The 19,769-nt window shown below is 41.8% G+C and overlaps 2 protein-coding genes across 3 annotated transcripts; one reads left to right on the top strand and one right to left on the bottom strand.

The window, feature by feature from the left end:
- The first annotated feature begins 581 nt into the window (after positions 1 to 581).
- LOC103478461 (discoidin, CUB and LCCL domain-containing protein 1) lies at positions 582 to 13,919 on the top strand. Of its 2 annotated transcripts, none has more exons than XM_017309730.2 (15): positions 582 to 766; positions 3,924 to 4,145; positions 5,734 to 5,871; positions 7,070 to 7,121; positions 7,553 to 7,625; positions 7,713 to 7,846; positions 7,935 to 7,972; positions 8,220 to 8,411; positions 9,447 to 9,559; positions 9,785 to 9,959; positions 10,062 to 10,154; positions 10,249 to 10,342; positions 11,336 to 11,373; positions 11,455 to 11,565; positions 12,731 to 13,919. In XM_017309730.2, the coding sequence occupies exons 1-15, from the start codon at positions 664 to 666 to the stop codon at positions 13,150 to 13,152; spliced, it is 1,998 nt and encodes a 665-aa protein (XP_017165219.1). In that variant the 5' UTR covers positions 582 to 663; the 3' UTR covers positions 13,153 to 13,919. The 2 variants fall into 2 exon arrangements, with proteins under 2 accessions (XP_017165219.1, XP_008430568.1); XM_008432346.3 differs by having other exon boundaries at positions 10,059 to 10,154.
- LOC103478460 (uncharacterized) lies at positions 13,389 to 18,561 on the bottom strand. The gene is made up of 3 exons (XM_008432345.3): positions 18,391 to 18,561; positions 17,995 to 18,271; positions 13,389 to 16,730 (listed from the first exon to the last, which is right to left on the bottom strand). Exons 1-3 carry the CDS (start codon positions 18,415 to 18,417, stop codon positions 15,250 to 15,252), a joined length of 1,785 nt encoding a protein of 594 aa, XP_008430567.1. The 5' UTR covers positions 18,418 to 18,561; the 3' UTR covers positions 13,389 to 15,249.
- Between the last annotated feature and the right edge of the window lie 1,208 nt (positions 18,562 to 19,769).

Raw genomic sequence — 19,769 nt, 5'->3', positions numbered from 1 at the left:
TTTCGACTTTTGATAAGGTTTCATGGGATAAAATTCGTAAGTATGGACTGACTAGATGCCGAGTGAGGACAGCATAGCTCACATAGTGCTAGATGATTCTCACATTCCTTTTTTAGTATTTTTTTCCTGGGACTTTAGTTTGTATCTATCTGTACTGTGAGAGTAACTTCTAAAAGCCTATGTCATTTACCTCTTTTGGAGGATAATATTTCTTGAACATGTTCTCTTGGACTTCAAGTTGAAATCATATTTGGACCACATAACTTCACTGCTTTCTTCATGTGAAAATGTAGTCCCAGTGGATAGTGATAGATTGTCTTATTCGTGGGCAAAATTCTTTCTCTCCTTTCTTTATTGTCTTAGAGATAGTTTGTTGGTATGCTGCTTTTCGTAAATATGGCATTTACACAGGTAGTGCTATGAAAACCTCTACACCCACTGTGCTGGCGTGAGCAAATACAGACACATTTGGAGTCCCATACATCTGGAGTGGAATGCCCGGGATCATTTGATTGGCAGTCACCCTAACCAATAGAAAGTCGAGTTTACGACTCGTGGCCAATAGTAAATTCGCAGGACTTTCCGCTGCGAGTTTTTATTGAAGCGAGAACTCGACCCATCGAAGTATGCACCTTACTTTTTCCTCGGTCAGGGCTGGAAATCATGCTTGGAAAGAGCAAAAACATCGAGGATGGAATGAAGTTTGTTTTTGCTAGTTTTTGGATGACTTTCTGCGCCTGTTTAGTTGATGTTCGCTGTCAGGAGGGTAAGAAAAAGTCCATTTTTCTGTTGACGCTTTTGGTTAAAACAAACAGACAAAAATGATTGCGACGTGACACAGAATTCCTAACATCACGTTAGCTTTTTGCTGAGTAACAACTAAAACTAAATATTGGTAAACATGTATTATTACAAGATAACACTTTGTTAATAACCTGAACTAACAAAGAGTTCAGGTAAAGCTTTAGTACGTGGCTTAATTATTTTTTTATTATCCTAACTTTCTAACTCATTTCTGAAACAAATATTTAAAAACTTGTTTCCCAGCTAACTTTTTTTTTTTCTTAAAGTTGGGACATATTTGCTGCTGTAGTCAAAATCAACTTTTGATTAATTTAGGGTTCATTATTTATGAATAGGACTGCAGAATGCTGTATCTTATAAAGCACATAGGTACAAAGGTCGCCCATGTGGTATGATGGACACATTCTTTGAATACTCTTCCTTGTCCATGTGTTTACCTGCTGCTCCCAGCTATCCTTACCACAGGCTTTTCTAAACTGCATTCAAGCCCCTAGCATGAATCACACTGACCATATTTACACACAGAGGCAAAGAGAGACAAATGATTACTCCAGCGTAGACTATGACTACACACCACAAATCATCTTCTTTGTTGTTTTCGTCTGGCTCTCTGGCTTTGGTTTCTTCGCATATCGGAAGCTGATTAAGTCCAGGGTGAATTGCAGATTCTGAATCATGTTGTTGAAATAGTAATCCTTATTAGCTGTGGCTGGGACAGGTTTTGGGAGCTCTACCTCAGCCTGTTTTCTGTTTTCACTCTGCAGTGATTGGCAGATTGTAGGGGATAATCCTATGCAGTGACAGGTAGGACAGGTGAACATCCTGTTTGCCAGTGCGGACCTGCAAAAACCTGCCAGCAAAAAAAAGAAAAGAAAGAAACTTAAGTGGGAAAAAACAGCATTTGCTTATTTAACACTTTAAATTCCTGTTTTGTTGATCTCCCTGAACTGGTCAGGACAAGCTGAAGTCATGCTCCACCTCCCACTAGTGCATAAGTGTACAACAAAAACACAGGTTTTCAGTTATTTCTTTCTACAAATAAAAGTGTGGCCTGAATTTCAAGCGTGCCATCTAACTAGCTTCTCTTTCACAGCTGAAGAAACAGTCCCACTGCACGATGCTGCTACCATCATGTTGGCCCACTGGGAAATTGTTCAATTTCTCTAAAATGTCTCTTTCCGACACAAACGGTGTCATGTATGCTGGCCAGAAGGTTTCGTTTTGGTCTCATGTGACCTGGGCATCTTGTTTTTACATCATTTTGGATTTCTTTGAACTTTTACAGAAAATACTAGATTTGCAGAGTTCACATGTAAACAGATTCTCTACCAGAGCTGTGTCTCTCTGCAGCTCCTCCAGTGTTACCATGGCTACAGTACTTATCTTTTTAACACACTCTTTGTTTGCCGTTGTCATTTTACCCTTCATATTTTTCAGATGATGTATTAATCGGTGCCCTTTAGATGAACATCTAAGGGCATGTTTAGATGCCCTTAGATGTTCAAAGGTTTCTTTTTTATAACCAAACCCTTCTAAACATCCCCAAAACTTTATGACCCCTGACCTTTCTGTTGCCTTCCTTGCTCTTCATGATGATGTTTGCTTTCCAATGTTCTCTAACAAACTTCAGGCCTTCAGAGAAAAGATGTATTTAATCTGAGATTAAATTACCCACAAGTGGACTCTCTCTACTAATACCTGGTGACTTTTTTTTGTATTATCAAAGTAAAGTGTGTTGAGCGCAAATTCATTTTTATTTGAGCGATATTCTGATAAAGCATCGCGTCTCATTTTCCCTTACACTTTTCTGCGTTGCTTTCTGCTGGTCCATCACATAAAATCCCCAATAAAGTGCTTTTGAAGTTTGCGGTTCTAAAACGTTTAATAGGCGCATAAATACTTCTGCGAGGCGCTGCATCGGCTCCTTGATGCAATCAGAACCAGACGGGTTTGTCAGAGTGACTGCAGGTGAAGGGGTTCAGCCAGCAGGAGACAATTAGCAGCCACCCAGAACGCAGCCGGCACTGCCGCTGTTGTGGCCTCCCACCGGAAAGTGACAGATCCATGCTCTGGTGCCCACAGCAACAGCATGTCACTCTGGCATTTCCACAGAAATCCTTTGGGGGAACTGAGGAGGGGAAGCAGCATTCAAAGGTTTGCGGTGGGATTTGAAGAGCTGTTGGGAAGTTGGGGGTGGACAGTGTGATGCAGGATGTGTGACACAGGGGCAGAGGAAGGTTATCTGGGGGTATGGGAGCCATATATGGATGGGCGGAGGGGGGTGGGAGAGATGTTTAGGCTCAGTCTGGCCTCGATGTCTCACTCAAGTTTTGACCATTCTCGGAACATGTCACCTCCGGGGTTTTTGTGGGGGCTTGAATTTGCGCAAACAGTTTCCAGAGCACTAATCTCTGACTCAATTGACTCTTTTCTTTTCCTATGAGTAACACAGATATTAGACGAGGTATCTAAATATTTGTGTTTTCTGTTCCAGTAGAAGCGTTTTAGTCAGCGCACTCAGGTCAGAGGATGTAATAAATTAAAGGCTGAAATGTTTTTAGTTTTTTTTCCCCATATGAATAGATTTTTCTCCAAAATATCCAGTTCTTTGTCTTTTAACCTTTGTTAATATAAGTATTTTGGCAACTTGTTCAACTTATGCCATAGCCTAGAGGAATTTCCTTCACAATTAGTTGCGTCATCACTCAGTTATGAATATAAACATGTCCAGGCCTGCAGGGCCTGTTCTGATTGGACTTGTTACGCATTTGTCCTGAAATAATGCTTCACCAAAGCTTTTAATATTCGCTTTATTTAATTTAGGAAAGTTATGACGAGCTTGTCTGCGGTTAATACGATTTGCCTTTGCTCAAAATGCAGCCAATAATTCACTTCTCACAGCTGGTTTGAGAGTAAAATCTGTCCACACGAACACCGAGTACAGACGATAGTCCTTCAAAGGCTACATTTGATCTTTTTGGCCAAGTGTGGCAGAAAGCTAACACGGCATTCCCACAGTGAAACCTGGTGGTGGAAGCATCATGCTGTGGGGATGCTACTTTCATTTATTTACCATTTATTTTCACTGCCCTCTTAAGTTCGTTCTTGCTTCCCGTTAGGTAACGGTTGTGGACATGCACTGCTGGGAACAGAGTCGGGTACCATAGCCTCTCCCAACTACCCGGGCACCTATCCCAGCAACGCCTGGTGTAAATGGAGGCTGCGCGTGCAGGAGGGCCGGACGCTGCGCCTGCTGTTTGGAGACTTTGACATCGAGAGCAGTCCAGGCTGCAGAAACGGATCCATCGTGATCACCGGCAAGAGCGGAGAACGGAGACTGGGTGAGTTCACCTACGATTTCATTGTGACCTCAGACCCAGTCAGCGTTTTGCCGCGATACCTGCTGACAGACTTAAATGCTCCGTGCCGTTATTAGAGAACTTACCGGCATGACTCTATAGTCATAGCATGCCATTTAGCTGAAACATCGATGGGAGACAAACCCTATTTTGCAACAAGCACATGTACGTTTTGCAACCAGCTGTGTCAGGTTGTGTCCCGAGGCTACAGATATTTGACAGCGCACCAAAAATCAAGGCTGGGAGATTGTGGCGATATAAGTATTGTGCTGAAGGTTGTTGGATTTATTTAAGCCCCACAACATTCACTGTTGTCTGTCTTTTGCTGCTAATGTGGATCATCTATAAATGTCAGGGATTTGTGAGAAAAATCTTTTTTTTCTGAGCCCAACTGATACTGCAGCATTTATTGTCATTAAAAAGATACAAAATCCTTGCCTACTATCAGTGGATGGTAAACAGTCAGGCTGTAGCTTATTTGTTTGCTTATGATTGTGAATAAGTATATTTTCTGTATCTGCATTCAATAAAGAGATTATTAAGCAGAAGTTTAAGGAGGCTTCTTGAAGAATAAATAAGAAAGAAATACAGATTTTAACGACTGATACCTTTTTATCTTTCTTCCATAAAGCCAGATCTTCTTTTCTTTTTTCAGTTTCTGGATCTAAAACCTTTTTTCTTTTCTTTTGATTTTAGCTGTTTGACTTAGTCTCTTTCCAGTCCTGGCAGTGTACTGCAGTGAACAGTATGTGCTTGTAAAATAAGTGAAGACCTGAGAGATTCATCATCCCTTTGTTGTTGGAGTAGTTTTTATGTAATAGTTTTTTGTGCCCAAAGTGAAGCCTTAAAGACAGGCTAGTACTACAAAACATCCCTTGGGTCAAGAAAACCTTTTATGTCTCGATGATTCATATGTCAGAAGACGGTTTGAAAATTAGATGAAAAAGCAGCAAACATATTGAAAGACATTTAGTCTGAAGAAAAGAAGCCCTTTCAAAACTATTTACGCTCCATTAACTTTTAAAAATGTTGCAAATGCTGCAACGCCGAACTTCAATGTGTTTTATTAGGTTTATATGTGATCAACACAAAGTAGTGTGTGCTTGTGGAGTAGAAGGAATTAAAAAAATAATAATGTTTGACAAATAAAAATCTGAATGGTGAGTATCTGCATTTAGCCCAGGATTAGCCTGCATTCAGCTCCAACCATCTTCAAGTCAAAAAAAAATCATCATCCCCACAGCATGACGGTTGCCGCCACCGTGTTTCACAATAGGGATTGCAAAATATGTCTACCTTTACATGTGAAAAGCCAAGGGTGCATATTCCCAAACAACCACAGCTTTGTCTGAACAAAATGTGGTTTTGCAAATAGGAAGACTAAAGACAAACGCACTCCTTCTGATTTTGAATTGGAAAACATTTCTAAAAAAAAAAAAAAAATGCAAAACGGAAAGTCAAACACAACTTGAGAAAACGTACAGAAGTCCAAGGGGTATGAGTGAACTAATTTAACTTTACTCAAGATTTTTGTTGCTTTTCTGTACTTTGACTGGTTGTTTATTCCCAGGCCCAGTGTGTGGGAAGCTTAATGCAACCATGAAGAATGTGACTCTTGAAACCAACGAAGTGACGGTAACGTTCATGTCTGGCCCACACCGCTCTGGACGAGGGTTTCTGCTCTCTTATGCAACGGACCAGCATCCAGGTACGTCTGCAGCAATCCCTCTGTTTTCTGACTAATTATTAGGCTACACAATATGAACAAGTGGTATTTAGAGAGACGGTATGCTATCACTGTACTGGAGTACATAGTTTCTGTATTACTCCTGTGCTTTGCCCTTACAGGACACGAACAGCACATAATCCCAGCTTCATTTAATGCATGATTACCAGCTGTCTGCGTTCTTATTTACAAGCTTTCACTGGTGTTTTTGTCATGCTCACTGTTCTGTTAATGTTTACCTCTGTGTGTGTGTGTGTGTGTGTGGGGGGGGGGTGTATGTGTGTGTGTGTCTCGGCTTATCGGCATTCATTCTCCATTGCTGTGTTTACTCAGAAACAAGAGTAAGTCTCCTTGTCACCAGCTGACTCAGGTCATTCACCTCCCTTTTTTCCCCCAACAAGGCCAAGCGCTGCCGAGTTCTGCTGCAAACCATCCGTCATGGGGGGGTTTAAGTATTAACATACTTCTGGGTATTTTAGTTCATAAATAAAGTTTTAGGGTGTTTTGGATCTTTCTGTGGATCGTACAAATGATTGTTTGGATCTCATTGCTATGATATAATGAGAGAGACTGTCCTCTTTTCTCAGTGAGGTTCTCTGTATTTGCAGTTTGTATCATAGTTTCCTGTTTTTCACTTAGTTGTTTATAAAATCCATCGGCATCTGGAGCTGAGGCCTTGAGCAGAGACACAGACCTCTATCTGTTAACTATGATGGCAGAAGAGCTGCTGGCGAGACTCGTGTTGTGTGACTAAGGGACGGCAACAAAGGCGTCAGTCACATTACAGAGACGACTGCCTTTCTCCTAATATAGAACGCTTAGAGCATGCCAGACTGTCTCATCCTGAATCTGTGCTGTATGATTCTGTGTCTGTGTGTGTGCGTGTGCGCGTGTTTGTTTGTAATACCTTGTGGGGACCATTTTCCTGACACATACTACATTGTGAGGACCGAAGCCTTGTCCCCACAAGGGGAAACGCTGTTTTTGGGTCAGGGGTTTGATTTAGGACTAAGATGTGAATTGATTTTGGTTAGGGTTAGGTATGTAATGGTTAGGGTTAGGATAAGGTTTAGGCTGTAGAAATGAATGGAAGTCAATGGAAAGTCCCCACAAAGATAGCCACGCAAACGTTAATTTTAGCATCTGATTGCTTTTTCCTTTTCTTTTCTTTTTTTTACAGATCTGATTAGTTGTTTACAAAGAGGATCCCATTTTAGCTTCCAGCATTTAAGGTAAGTTTGATACAGAGACTGAGACACAATCCAACCTGATGAAGTTTTTGACATTTGTTGCACTATAAGCATATCACATTAACTTTTGTTTGGATATTATTTCATAGACCAACCAGTGCTCTTGTAATACTGTGTAAGCCGTATTTTGCTGCAGTTTCAATTCATTTGGTGAAACATGGCAGTGGCTACATCATACTGTGGGAGCACTTTACCTTGGATACTGATGGGGAAGATGGATACTTTTTTTTTTAGCTTTTTAGTCTTATGTTTTGCTCCTGTTCACACTTGCAGGCTGCTTTGTGTTGGTCTGTTAGGTAAAATATATTAAAACTTGATATGACAAAATGTAGAGTTCAAGTGGTGCGAATACTTTTGCAAGACACTGTGTGTCTCTGTGGAGCTGCTTTCCAATCTGTGATTCTGCTCCTCAGTGTGTATTGCCCAGCTGGATGCAAAAATGTCCCGGGGGAGATTTGGGGAAACTCTGAGCAGGGCTACAGAGACGTAAGAACACATTTTCCTTTACCAAACTCTGCTGTGTTTAACTTAACTCAAGTTTAAAAGTACTATATTTGTTCTCTAATATCATAGACGTCGGTTTTATGCAAGTCTGCGGTCCACAGTGGAGCAACGTCTGACGCTTTGGGAGGCCGGATCACTGTGAATCAGGGGAGAAGTCTCACACTCTATGAATCCACCTTCGCCAATGGAGTACTCTCTAAAACGTTGGTTCCTGCGTTGTTATCACAATGAAAGATCACAGTGATGTTTGCCAGCTGCTTGTTTGACCTTTCTTTGATGCCGTTTTGACAGGGGGTCATTATCTGATAAGAAGCTGCTGTTTAGCAAAGGTAAGACCTTTTTTCTTTTTTTTTTACAAATCAGGGTTTCACCCTCAAGCAGGGCATTATTTACATTCCTTGAGTTTATTCTCTGTGTTAAGCTGCTGTGTTTTACATTTTGGCATCTCTTAATGCCTTAGCAGTCCGCTTTCTACAGCATGGCCTAAAAAATGTTCTTCATTATTAACATACTTAAGACACAAGCATTTCTGTAAAACAATGGGACATGTTCTTCCTTTCCTCTCATTCCCAACAGAATGTAGCAACATCCTGGCTGTCTCTGCTCTAAATGCATCGTCTTTCTGGGACAAAAACAGTCAAGAGCACACAGTGTTCTCAACCTCCAGAAACACAGAGTCCAGCCACGACTTCCTGCTCTGGACAGCAGACCACAGGGATCCCAACCCGTGGGTGGAGATTGAACTGGCTGAAAGGAGCACTGTGACGGGTAAAAAAATATATATATATAGATTTTTTTTTTTGCTTTTCTAATTCCTCTAATTCTTGTCAAGTAAGTTAATTTATATTAAGTATTGTCATAACTAACATTACCTCCATTTATTTATAACCCATCTGTGTCCAGGTTAAATCGTAAAACCCAGTCCCATCCAGTTCATTTGTCTGATTACAATTGGAAACTGTCCAATTTGGTCCTAATATTACAGTAATTTAAGTCGGCTTTACTCTCTCTACCTAAAGAAGGCCAGCCAATTTATTAGCGTCTTTGGCTTTGCAGCAATCCCTCATCCTGAGGAAGCATGCAGCAACAGGAACAGCTTCCTTTGAACAGGAAGATGCCTAAAGCAGAATCCTGGCCAGTATAATTGTCCATTTTCCACAACCAGCAGGGGGTTAAAGGGCAAGAAGGAGTCAGAGGAAATAAAGATGGTCCAGGAGTTCTTTGTTGTGGGAAAACTGGTTGGCAGATGTGGCTCAATCAGTGACTTCACCCATTAAAGAAAGAAAGCTGAAAGTCACTTTCTGTTGGAAAGATAATGTAGTTATTGAGGAGGAGTGGGGGGGACTTTACAGCACAGACATAGAAAACAAACATTAAACCATCATGCTAGGAGTATTTTCTATTTTGGTCACAATAAAAGATTATTCCAAATCTAAATCTGCCAGGTGTATTATTGATGCTGGGCCAGCTGGTAGAAAAACAGGAACATCACTGTCAGCTACTTGTCTAGGAAAAGAAATGCATCTCAGCACCAGGATGACTTTCTTTAGGAAATACATAACAAAGAGTAGAGCCCATAGCTGTCAATGATTTTGAGAAAGAAACCAGGACGGTAACCAAAGTCGGTGCATTGCAATGCAAAGACTACATAATTAAAAATAATGGGAGAGAATGGGAGGCTGAAGAACAGTTCAGAGCAGCATAAATATTAGCTAGGAGAGAAACTAGTGCTCCAACTTTGCTGTTTATTGGAAAGAACTTACATTAAATATGTGCATGCTTCTTCTTGTTGTTTTCCCCCAGGATTAGTGACAACAGGATCGTCGGTGAGCTACATGGAATCTTACAGTCTGCAATTCAGCAAGGACAGAAAGAGCTGGAAGACTTACAAAGATGCTACGAGCAAAGAAAAACAGGTTTGTGTCCCACCATGTGTCTGACACGCAGTCAGTTCATCCGCTCGTCTTAATCACGAGTACAGAGTTTGGCAAACGAACAAATCCAGCCTAGCAGCACCTAAATGTTACTTCCAACACTGAACTGCTGGAGACACAAAAGTAGCAAAACTTTTGTCAGTTTAAGTCCTGCGGGGTTCTTTAACAGCTGCTAAATTTATCTTGGTTTTTCTTATTCGCTCGCAGGTGTTTCAGGCGTACACAGACGGCCACCTCACGGTGCTCAACAGCTTGTTTCCTGCTGTCGTTGCTCGATTTATTCGGCTTCAGCCACTGAGCTGGCACGCCAGAGCTTCTGCTCGGGTTCAGCTCTTAGGCTGCCCTGCTGCCAAGGTCACGCCGAGGTCACGGCCTCCCGGAGGTGAGCACATCCTGTTTGCCCGAGTCAAATATTATCTGTTCGCACAGTTTCACTGACTCACAAGTGTCACGGAGGTAAAAGCCGCTGCTTCTTTTCCAGCAGAGTCTCCGTCCATCAAGTTTAACGTGGATACCCTGAACCCAAGCCCCTCACCCACTCCCACTGAGAAAGCCCTGACTGTGGAAACAACACAAAGTATGTACTTTGCATAGGAGAAGCAATGTAAATTGATTGTAAGAGTCTGTTTCAGCAAACCTCACTCCGTCCTTCCACACATATTCTGCTGCAGCCCACAGTCAGCCAGTGATCATAGCGGTGGGAGTGGTCCTGGGACTGGTGATGTGTGGGAGCTGTCTACTGGCTGGGATCTGGTGGAAGCGAAGGTATTGTGCATCAATGTTGCGCTGGTTTCACTTGCACATTTTGTCTGACTTTCTGCAGGATTATTGTTAGAATGAATCCTTCAGCTGTTTTCATTGACTTTACAGTTCCAGTGAGAAGATTACATACTCTCTCCATTGGCATGAATATTGTATTTTCTGGGACTTTTAATGACGCATTTGAACATTTCTTCTCGAAGGGTGGTTCGATAACACAAAATTACACATAAAGGCTCAAAAATATTCGTACACTTCCAGCTGTATATATAACCCTGAAATCAAAATGTTAAGAGAAGCTGCCACAAACCCTAACACGTCATCATTTGCCTGTACAATCAGAAAGAGACTGCAGTAGTTTAAAGGAAAGAAACCTTTGTTCGCCAAGAAAAATATAAAGACCGGACAAAAGTTTGCCAGAGACGATGCAGAGAAAAATCAGAATAGATGAGTCCTATTCAGAGGGTTTTTGGACTTCAAAACCATTAACATGTTTGGGATAAATCAGTGGCACAGGAACTCCTACTGCCGCTTGTGAGGTATTGAGTTTCTTGATTTTCAAAGAGCTTTAATGCACATGGCCAGCTGTGCATCATAGAATACACAACAGTGTGTTTCAGAGCGTGCTTTTGAAAAATCTGAGACCATCTGTGGGGAAAAACTAAAAAGTATCCGATCTGAAGCAGAACTGGACCTGCAACACCAGTTTTGGGCCTGTGTGTGTTCTTTGACCTGTTTTATTCTCTCAGTTTTATTTAATCCTGGAAAAAGAACAATTCTAAGTAAAGCCCCCAATATGACAATAATGTTCATCATAAGCGTATGTTTATGTTAACATCTGACCAGCACAGTATATGGCTATAATAACTTATTTAAATCTTCTCATTTGTAATGTGTTCATAGATAAGAAATATTTTACTACCATACTTCATGGAAACTTGCTAAAGTCCTTAAAACTTGTGTCTAGTTGTAAAATACCTTCATATGTTCTCTTGCCAGGAAAAAAGACTCTGCAATGAAGAACTCCTTACCGACAGGTGAGTTAAGCTCATAAATGTAAAATATTTCAAGTCCAGAGTCAAAAACGCTGAATTTGACTTTGTGTGTCTTTACATCAGTTGGCTGTCAGGCTTTTAAGGCAAAGAGTCTCCCGTGTCCACATTCGGAGCTCATCTCCTACCCACTGGTGCGCAGCGTGCACGACGCTCTGCCGAGCCCCCCTCTGAACGGTGAGAACTGAGGGACGTTTTCTGCTCTCTTCGGTCAACCCGGCCCTGCCTCTGTCATCAGCGGTCACTCTCAGCAGCTCCAACCAGACTCTCTTTGAGGCCTAACCATTCTTTGTCCTGGCTCAGCACATCGCCAGTCTCTGCATAAACATTCCTTTCTTTGGACCGCAGAGTCGCTTTGAAAGAGACCCTTTAATTGGAGCTTGATAAAGGCTGCCTCCCCCCCCCCCACCAGTCCCATCGCTGCCTCATCGAGCCCCTCGGCTTGTAATTCAGCTTTTCACACAGATACTCAGTGACTAAAAGTGTTGATTCTGACATGTTAATCTTAATTATTATCACTTGGTGAGCTTCAGAGTTGGGTCCATATGTAGTCTGATAAGATTTCTTTTACGTAGAAAATTATTTTCCAAACTTTTTACTTTCCCATTACCTAAATAATGCCATTTTTGGCTTTGTTTTTTACATCAATGCAATAATTATTAATCTTTTAGCATTCAGAAATATGAATTATTTTAACAATGTGATACAATTAGACATTATATGAGAGCTCTAAAGAGGTCAAACTACACTGCTTTTAAAAACACTTTTGCCACAATCCATTTATTTCCTGCTGGACTAAATCTAAAAAGTGTTACAGACGACCTCCAGGATTTACTGGTTCTGGACATGTCATCAGCACGCCCAGAACCAGTAAATCCACTCATAAACCCTGTCGTAAAACTGAGCGACGAAGCGCCACTGAGCAGCTGTCCAGGATATAAAATTATGTTATTCAATAGCCGCAAATCAAAGGACAGCTCTAAAAAGATACTTAGAGGGCTTTTTTTTAGCTCCTCTGAATCATTACATAACAGTCGAGGGTCTGTATACTACAATCCATCAAAAATGAGATAAGAACTAGAAGGCCATAACTCATCCATCGCTCCTTTTTCGCCTGCGTTTAAGGGGAAATACACTACTAGAGCTGTATTTGTTTCTGTACTCAATTTTAATAATCATCACCATGCTAAATGCTTTAAATGCATCTCTGTGACTAGTCCTGAAGGCATTTCATTTTTGAATTACATCACTGAAATAAACAAACATTTCTGTTTTATTCAGCTGCACCTGATAAAACAAAGTGACTTGTGACGTTTTGTTTTTTTTTTCCTCGTCTTCCCAGACTATGCTGCTCCTGCCATTACATCTGTTGGACAGAAGGTCGGTTCCACATTCAGACCCTCTTCAGATGAAGGCTACACCACTCCGTTCACCTGCGCCCATTACGACACACCTGGCAACCTTCCAGAGTACGCCGAGCCGCTTCCCCCGGAGCCCGAGTACGCCACTCCATTCAGCGAGCTTCCCCCCGAGCACAAACCGCCCAGCTTGTCGGGGTTGCTTCACGGCATTACGCACAGACCTCCTGCTCATGCATCCTCCACTCACAGTCAGTACGACTGCCCCTCACATAGGGTGCTGTTCAATGGCTACTGCACCCCTGCCCTGCACGCCAGCGGCCCTCGCCCTGCCAGTGAAGTCTACGCAGAGCCCAAGCCAAGTGATTCCTTGGTACAAAAGCACACTTATGAGGAGCCCTTGTGAATGCATGGAGATCAGATGTGGAGGACAGATCTACTTGGACCAGAGAACTCTTAGATCCTAAGAGGACACTAACCCAGAGCGTGCTCAGCAGGGTGAACGTGTCAGTGAGAGATGTTCAAGGACATCAGGAGTCACTATAGACCCCCCATCCCCCATATTCATAGAGGATATCAGGGTGGACCAGTCAGTACACAAGATCTGAGAGCCATGTTGTCAAAATATTTCCTTACAGGAAGTTATGGACTTGTACAGTTTTTATTCCATAGAATGCACAAAGAAACTACAGGTTTGATTGCGTCTGAGACGCAGAGAGTCTACCAATGAAATGTTCAATCACAAGCTGCACTTTCTACAGAAATGTACACATCCGTCTTTTAAAAAGGTTAAAGCAAAACAGTGGACTGACTGATTGTTACTCGCTCGTACTGTTCACAACGCTTTGTAGACTCTTGAAGAAACACTTAATGGTACACTGGTTTGGAGCTGTGACCACATATAACCACTAGATGGCTCTTGTGAGCTTCAGATTTCTAATACTGAACGACATTGTGTAACTTGTGTCTGGAAAAATAATATGTTAAAAAGTACTTGGGAGCTGTAACACAACAAAGGCACAAAGATACAGCATGAAAGTGTGACGAGGGAATGAAAAGTTTCACATACCTTCAGTGTGACTTTCATCAACACAAACACTGTCCTCGAAGCAGGAAGAAGTTCTAAACTAAATTAAAAGAGGATGTCATTATTAAAACTGTATACAAAACAAACTATTTTGGATTATTTTCCTTTCATGTGTGTGTTACATACAGTATGTGACATACTTCTGCGTCAACTCTGTAATTTGTATAAAAATACAATATCTAATATTTACTAAAAAAAAAAAAAGCAGAAAATTGAACTTTTTCTAATCACATTGAATTGTATCCTTTGAATATAAATGGCAGTCTTCTAAATAACAAGAAGTCAGCCGTTTCTTGAATTAGCCTTTACACTGAGGCTTTTACAAGTTGTGTGTTGAAGCTGCCTCTTTCACAACAGAATAAGGCACAATTAAAACTTATCAAGAACAACACGTTTTTTTCTAACTGGAAGAGATGGCGCCACACAATAACACTAATCACTGGTCAGTGAAGTCTGCCTCGTTGTCTAAATGATCCATGTGAAGAAATCAAATAAAATGGACAAATTACTTGCACATATCAATGAACGAAACACAAAACAACTTCACAACAGTTGACAGATTTCGCTGCTGTGCCCTATCCGTACAGGGCCGTGCAAAAGTGTCCATACCTTTTGATACTTTGTCAAGAGCAGAACTCGGTAACGCCTTTAACGTGCTTTATTGGGGGTTTATGTGAACGACCTACACTAAATAGCACATAATTGTGAAGTGGAAAGAACATTATGCACGCTTTAGGAAATGCATTCCTTTTCATCTTCTTTCTTACGTAATTCGGCATCTGTAGTCCCTGCTCTCCTTCTCAACACTGTAGCAGCAACTTATTTTGAAATAAAATTCTTAATAGGTCAATCTGGTGCTTGACGAACTGCCGATAAATGTGCACTTAGAGGAAAAAAGTTAGCTAGCCAACTAGTTAGCTAAATTACACTAACAAGCTGCAATTAGCAAGCAATTAGCTTGTTAGCAGTAGCCTAATTAGCTTCGATTCACAGAACGTAAAGCGCGTGGCTATTGACTGACAAAGTCCCACGAGGGAAAAAAACTACATAAAATACACCAGATTGAATAGTCCTGCCATGACAAAATTCAATACGTCTTTAAGGTCAACTTGCTTTGTTTTGATAGATTAAGACATTTTAAAGCCTTAATTATGAATTTACGAACCTGCAATACTCTGACACTCTCAAATTAACATCAGCAACCCTCCCGACCCCAATGGGATAAGGGTCTAAGAAAATGGATGGATGGATCCATTTACCTTCACTTTCTTTTCATGCAACAATTTGGGTAGGCGTTTAAAACAAAATCCCCCCCAAAAAGCACTGAATTATGTGGTTGTAATTTGGCAAAATTGGGAAAGACTTCAAGGAATGTCAATACTTTTGCAAGGCACCAACACCAACATTAATGCGCTTTCATTCATTTTGATTCTGAATGGTTTCACTCCTCTGTCCCCGATTCTCCTCTTCCACCCGGCCGTCGTGCGAGTAGTGCACCAGGGTCTGATGTCGATTCCTGGTCGGGGCGTCTTTAAAACGCAGACCGCAATCCTCACAGGCATAGGGCAACTCCTCTCTGCTGCCGCCTGCTCCTTCTGCTGGTGACCTGCTCTCATTTCCACTAGTTGGGATCCTGCTATGGTTAGTGGGGATCAGTTCTGTGGAACTGAGAGGATCTGGAGCTGAAGCCCTGACCGTCACAGGTCCACCGCTGGACGAAGGCAGAGTTCTTGGACGCCCCGGAGAGCATCCTGTTGGTTTGGGTCTCGCCTCCCCGTCGAGTTCAGCTGACAGGCAGTGGACTGTGCGATAATGGAAGCGGATCCCAGAGCGATTGGAAAAGCCCCTCCCACAGAGGCTGCAGACGAAGGGCCTCTCTCCTGTGTGGATGCGGGTGTGGATCTTAAGTGCTCCTGACTGGGTGAAGCACTTCCCACACAGGCTACAGCTGTAGGGCTTCTCCCCTGTGTGAGTCCGCAGGTGGGCCCGCACCCCCGCCAGATGGGGAAAACCCCTGCCGCAAAAGTCGCAGGAATACGGTCTTTCACCTGTGTGAATCCTCTTGTGGATCTTCAGAGCTCCTGACTGGCTGAAACTCTTCCCGCAGTCGGTGCAGGAGTAGGGCCGGGCGCCGGTGTGCACGTTCAGGTGAATGCGGAGATTGCTGTGCGAGTTGAAGGCTCGGCCGCACTCCGTGCAGAGGAAGCCTGGCTGCTTATGGGCGTGCTCGGAGCGCTGGTGCTGCAGCAGCTGAGAGGGTCTGGAAAAAGAGGCGGGGCAGTGCATGCAGGGATGCAGAGACAGAAGGGGTCTTCCTCGTTCCTCTTGCTGCTGCTGGCCTTCTCTGTGCTGCTGGCGGCAGACCTGAGGACAGGTGGGAAGCGAGCATCGGCAGGACAGGCAGGGAATGGCAGCAGACAGCTGTGTTGAGTGGGCCAGCTGAGGGCAGGGAACGCACGACGTTATGGGGCAGTGGTGGTGATGGAAGTGATGGTGGGCGTGGGTGTGGGAAAAGGGAGAGTCGGCACTTTCCTGACTATTCATGAGGTGAGTGCAGGCTTGTACTCCTCGGTGGCAACAGAAGCAAGGAAACATGGAGAGATGAGCCAAAGAGCCTGCTGAGGGTCTTAAGGGAGAGTCGAGGTTTTGGTTCTGGCTCTGGGTCCCTCTGTCTGCATCGTTGGTCTGTGGTCGGTCGGACGGCCTGGACTCCTGCTCCGACGCGGCGCCGGTGGTGTCTGGAGAGCACAGGTTCATGCTCAGGTCTTTGGGCTGGCATGAAGCTTGAGCTAGTAGAGATGAGGACAGCGACTGTCGGGGTGTTAAAGTTTCAAAGGAGGATGAGGAGCTAAAGAAAGGACAGCCGGGGCAGGTGCAGGCATGATGCTCATCCAAACCTGTGATACAAGAAGAAAAATGTGTTACATATTTTTTACCAAAACTAACAAAATTAACGAGGAAGATCAACATTACTGAGACGTGGAACAAGAGGTGGTGCAGTGCTTGCAATATTTATTGGGATCGCTAGTAAAGATGTGTTTAAAAATTTAAAATTTTACTTTGTAATTTCAGTATATTTATTCAATTGGTATTAAAACTTCCTCTCAAAAAATACACCATTTATTTAAACTTTTTATGTTAATTAGAGTAATCTACTAACTGTTGTTAGTAGATTAAATAAAGAAATATGACATGATAAGTGGTTTTAGCATTTAGAATAAAAGATTAATTTAAAAAAAAGTGTATATTAAGTATTGTGGAGGAACTGTAATGCTGTGGGCCTGTTTCTTTTCCTAAAGCTCAGGAAACATGGCATCATGAATTTTTAACATACAGCTAAATTATTTACTAGACCAAAAAAAAAAATCTACCTTTTTTAATTTCTTAATGTGGGGATATTTTCACATTGATAAAAATATGCTCAATTTAGAATGAGCATTTTATGTGTTTTTTTTTCCCCAGTGGTGCTTCTTCTGCTGTAATAACCAGGAAATTTACACATCTTTACAAATGTGCAATGAATTCGACAGAAGGATCGCAAAAACAGAAGTTCCTCTTACATCAAAATATACATGACAGCTACTTTGAAAAAAAGAAAATTATTGCGTAGCTCTATGTAGCGCTACACCATAAAACAATTTCAAACATTTATTTAAAATCATAAAATGTCAGTAGAAACAATGATTGTAGACCTTCAATTTTAATAAGGCAGACAATTCATGTCGTCTACCAGGCACTATAATTATTTGAACACTTTTACAAATTGGAGAAGAGATTGCAACATGTATTGAGAAAAATATTGCAATAATTTTTTTGTCCATGTCGTCAAGCTCTAGCTGTTACTCATCAAGACAGGCAAAATCTTGATATCTTATTAATCTGCAATGGACTTTCATCTCCACATAACACACGGGAGAAATTTGCTAATTTAGGTTTGATTTATTTATTTTTTTTTTTTGTTTGTCTTTCAGTTCAATTTAAAACTACTAAAACTATATTAGATATTTAGTAAAGGTGTGAAGGAATGTCATTTTAATCAATAATCTTCCATATCTTAAATAAGAGACATGGAGTTTGTTATAATTTAGAGGAAATAAAGTAATTCGGGATAGGAGGTTGGTTTGATTGTATGCTAAAACAGCCTGCCATATTTGATGCCACCTTCTGCTCTGCCTCTGGCCTCTCCCCTCCTGTGTGTTGCCCCAGCATGGACCGGTCTGCCCGGGGCTGCCTCTCTCCTCTCCTGGACTGGCTGCAGAGGCTGAAGGGGCTGCAGCGGTTGCAGCGAGGAAGCTTTGAGTCCGAGAGGAACACCAGCAGCAACAGCCGTCGTCCCCCATGCTGCGTTTCTCACATCTGGCGAGTTTTTGGACTGGTTTCCAGACGAGAGAAGATCACTGATGTACTGGTGCATCTCCATCCAGGAGCACTGGGCATGCTGCGACACGTAAAGCAAAAAGAGCCGTGACGTGGGCTGGAACCATGATTTCCTCTTCAACCAAGGCCTTTAAACATGCAGCTTTCAAACCCATATTATTGAACGAATAGCTTACTCACATTATCGCTGCTCTTGTCTTTGTCCATACTTTACAACGCCGGCGAAGGAGGGACCTCTCTGCTTTGCCCCTTTACGGTGTCAAAACAACGAAAGCCACAATAAAATAAATAAACACGCGTTTTGTCCTGACATCAACACACCCAGTCAGACTATGTACTTCCGGGTTAATAAGTCACGTGCAAACACACGTGACGCCTAGCAGACGTCGCAGGGACATATTTTGCCTAAATAAACGCGTCCATTCAGTTATAGAGGAGACCTACTTGTCATGAGACTTTTGACTTTTTTTGTTTTCATTTTATCACGTTAAACGTACAAAATTTCAAGTATGCTATTTTTGAGATACAGTGTGAGAGAGTAACAATGTAGCACTACTGTGGATATGATGTGGCTTTAAGAGAGTCTATGAACGTTAAAATTCACGTCTTACACAGACTAAATCGATTCAAGTGTGAACTTTGGACCATTAAAACTCACGAACAAGTTCTGATTTAAGGAGTTTTGACAAATTTTTTTTTAGCTTCTTACTTACTGGCTTTATTTCAGTATTGTTGCCCCTTGTTTAGCTCCATCCATCTTCAAACCAGTCATCTCCACAGTCTGATACTGTCACCACCATGTTTCACCCTATGGATGGCATCTCATATCCTCCTCCCGCCCCAACACACACATATCCTGGACTTATTGGTTAAGAAGGAAACAGCAGAGAAACAAAAAAAGACAAACACAATATGACGTAAGCAGCACTGTTTTGCAGAAACCCTGTGTATACCCTTTGTTTTCAATCATATCTTTAACGAGTTATTAGGATGTAAGACATTGTGGACAAAAACTTGAAGTAAATAAATTTATTTCTAATTACTTTAATAGTGTGACAGAAAATAGAAGAATGCAATAGAAATTCCTTTATTGTCCCATAATAGAAAAAAAAAGATGAAGTTCTTTGAATTTAAACTGGAGAAAGACAGAAGGGAAGGAGACTTAAGACAATGAACAGTTTCTTAAGAACAGCAGACATGCAGAGCCATGAGCTGATATCCTACATTCACAAATAAATCTTAGCCACATACTATAAGATAAACGTTTTAACTCAATCTATCAAACGTTGCGGCGAGGTGTTTCCGTCTGGAACCGATGTGTGCTTTCCTTGTGAAAACTGTTTTAAGTTACAGTTCTGGAAACAGGTGGATTTTTATTCAAGGTTCTCAAGATCCCGTGTGGCAGTCCGGATCGGGGTTTCTGCTGGGATGGAAGTATTTTTCTTCAAACAATTAGTTAAATATTATTTATAGAGCACAATAGATTATAGAATACATCACAGCCTTATGTATGCTGATGACTTACAGCTTTAAACCTCATAAACAGAAGTTATTTTGCT

The sequence above is a fragment of the Poecilia reticulata genome, chromosome 16 (assembly GCF_904066995.2).
Source record: "Poecilia reticulata chromosome 16, P_reticulata-male-v2, whole genome shotgun sequence".
In the NCBI taxonomy this organism is placed as follows: Eukaryota; Metazoa; Chordata; class Actinopteri; order Cyprinodontiformes; family Poeciliidae; genus Poecilia; species Poecilia reticulata.
The sequence above is the reverse complement of the archived record's forward strand: the minus strand, read 5'-3'. Positions and strand labels throughout refer to the sequence as shown.

Bases quoted from the DNA above. Each gene is read 5' to 3' on its own strand.
- LOC103478461 (XM_008432346.3), top strand. From the start codon at position 664: ATGCTTGGAAAGAGCAAAAACATCGAGGATGGAATGAAGTTTGTTTTT. The intron at 7,973-8,219 runs GTAAGACCTTTT...CATTCCCAACAG, and splicing joins GAAGCTGCTGTTTAGCAAAG to AATGTAGCAACATCCTGGCT. The intron at 11,374-11,454 runs GTGAGTTAAGCT...TCTTTACATCAG, and splicing joins GAAGAACTCCTTACCGACAG to TTGGCTGTCAGGCTTTTAAG.
- LOC103478460 (XM_008432345.3), bottom strand. From the start codon at position 18,417: ATGGACAAAGACAAGAGCAGCGATAAT. The intron at 18,272-18,390 runs GTGAGTAAGCTA...TACGTGTCGCAG, and splicing joins AAGACAAGAGCAGCGATAAT to CATGCCCAGTGCTCCTGGAT. The intron at 16,731-17,994 runs GTGGCATCAAAT...CTTGTATCACAG, and splicing joins GGCCAGAGGCAGAGCAGAAG to GTTTGGATGAGCATCATGCC.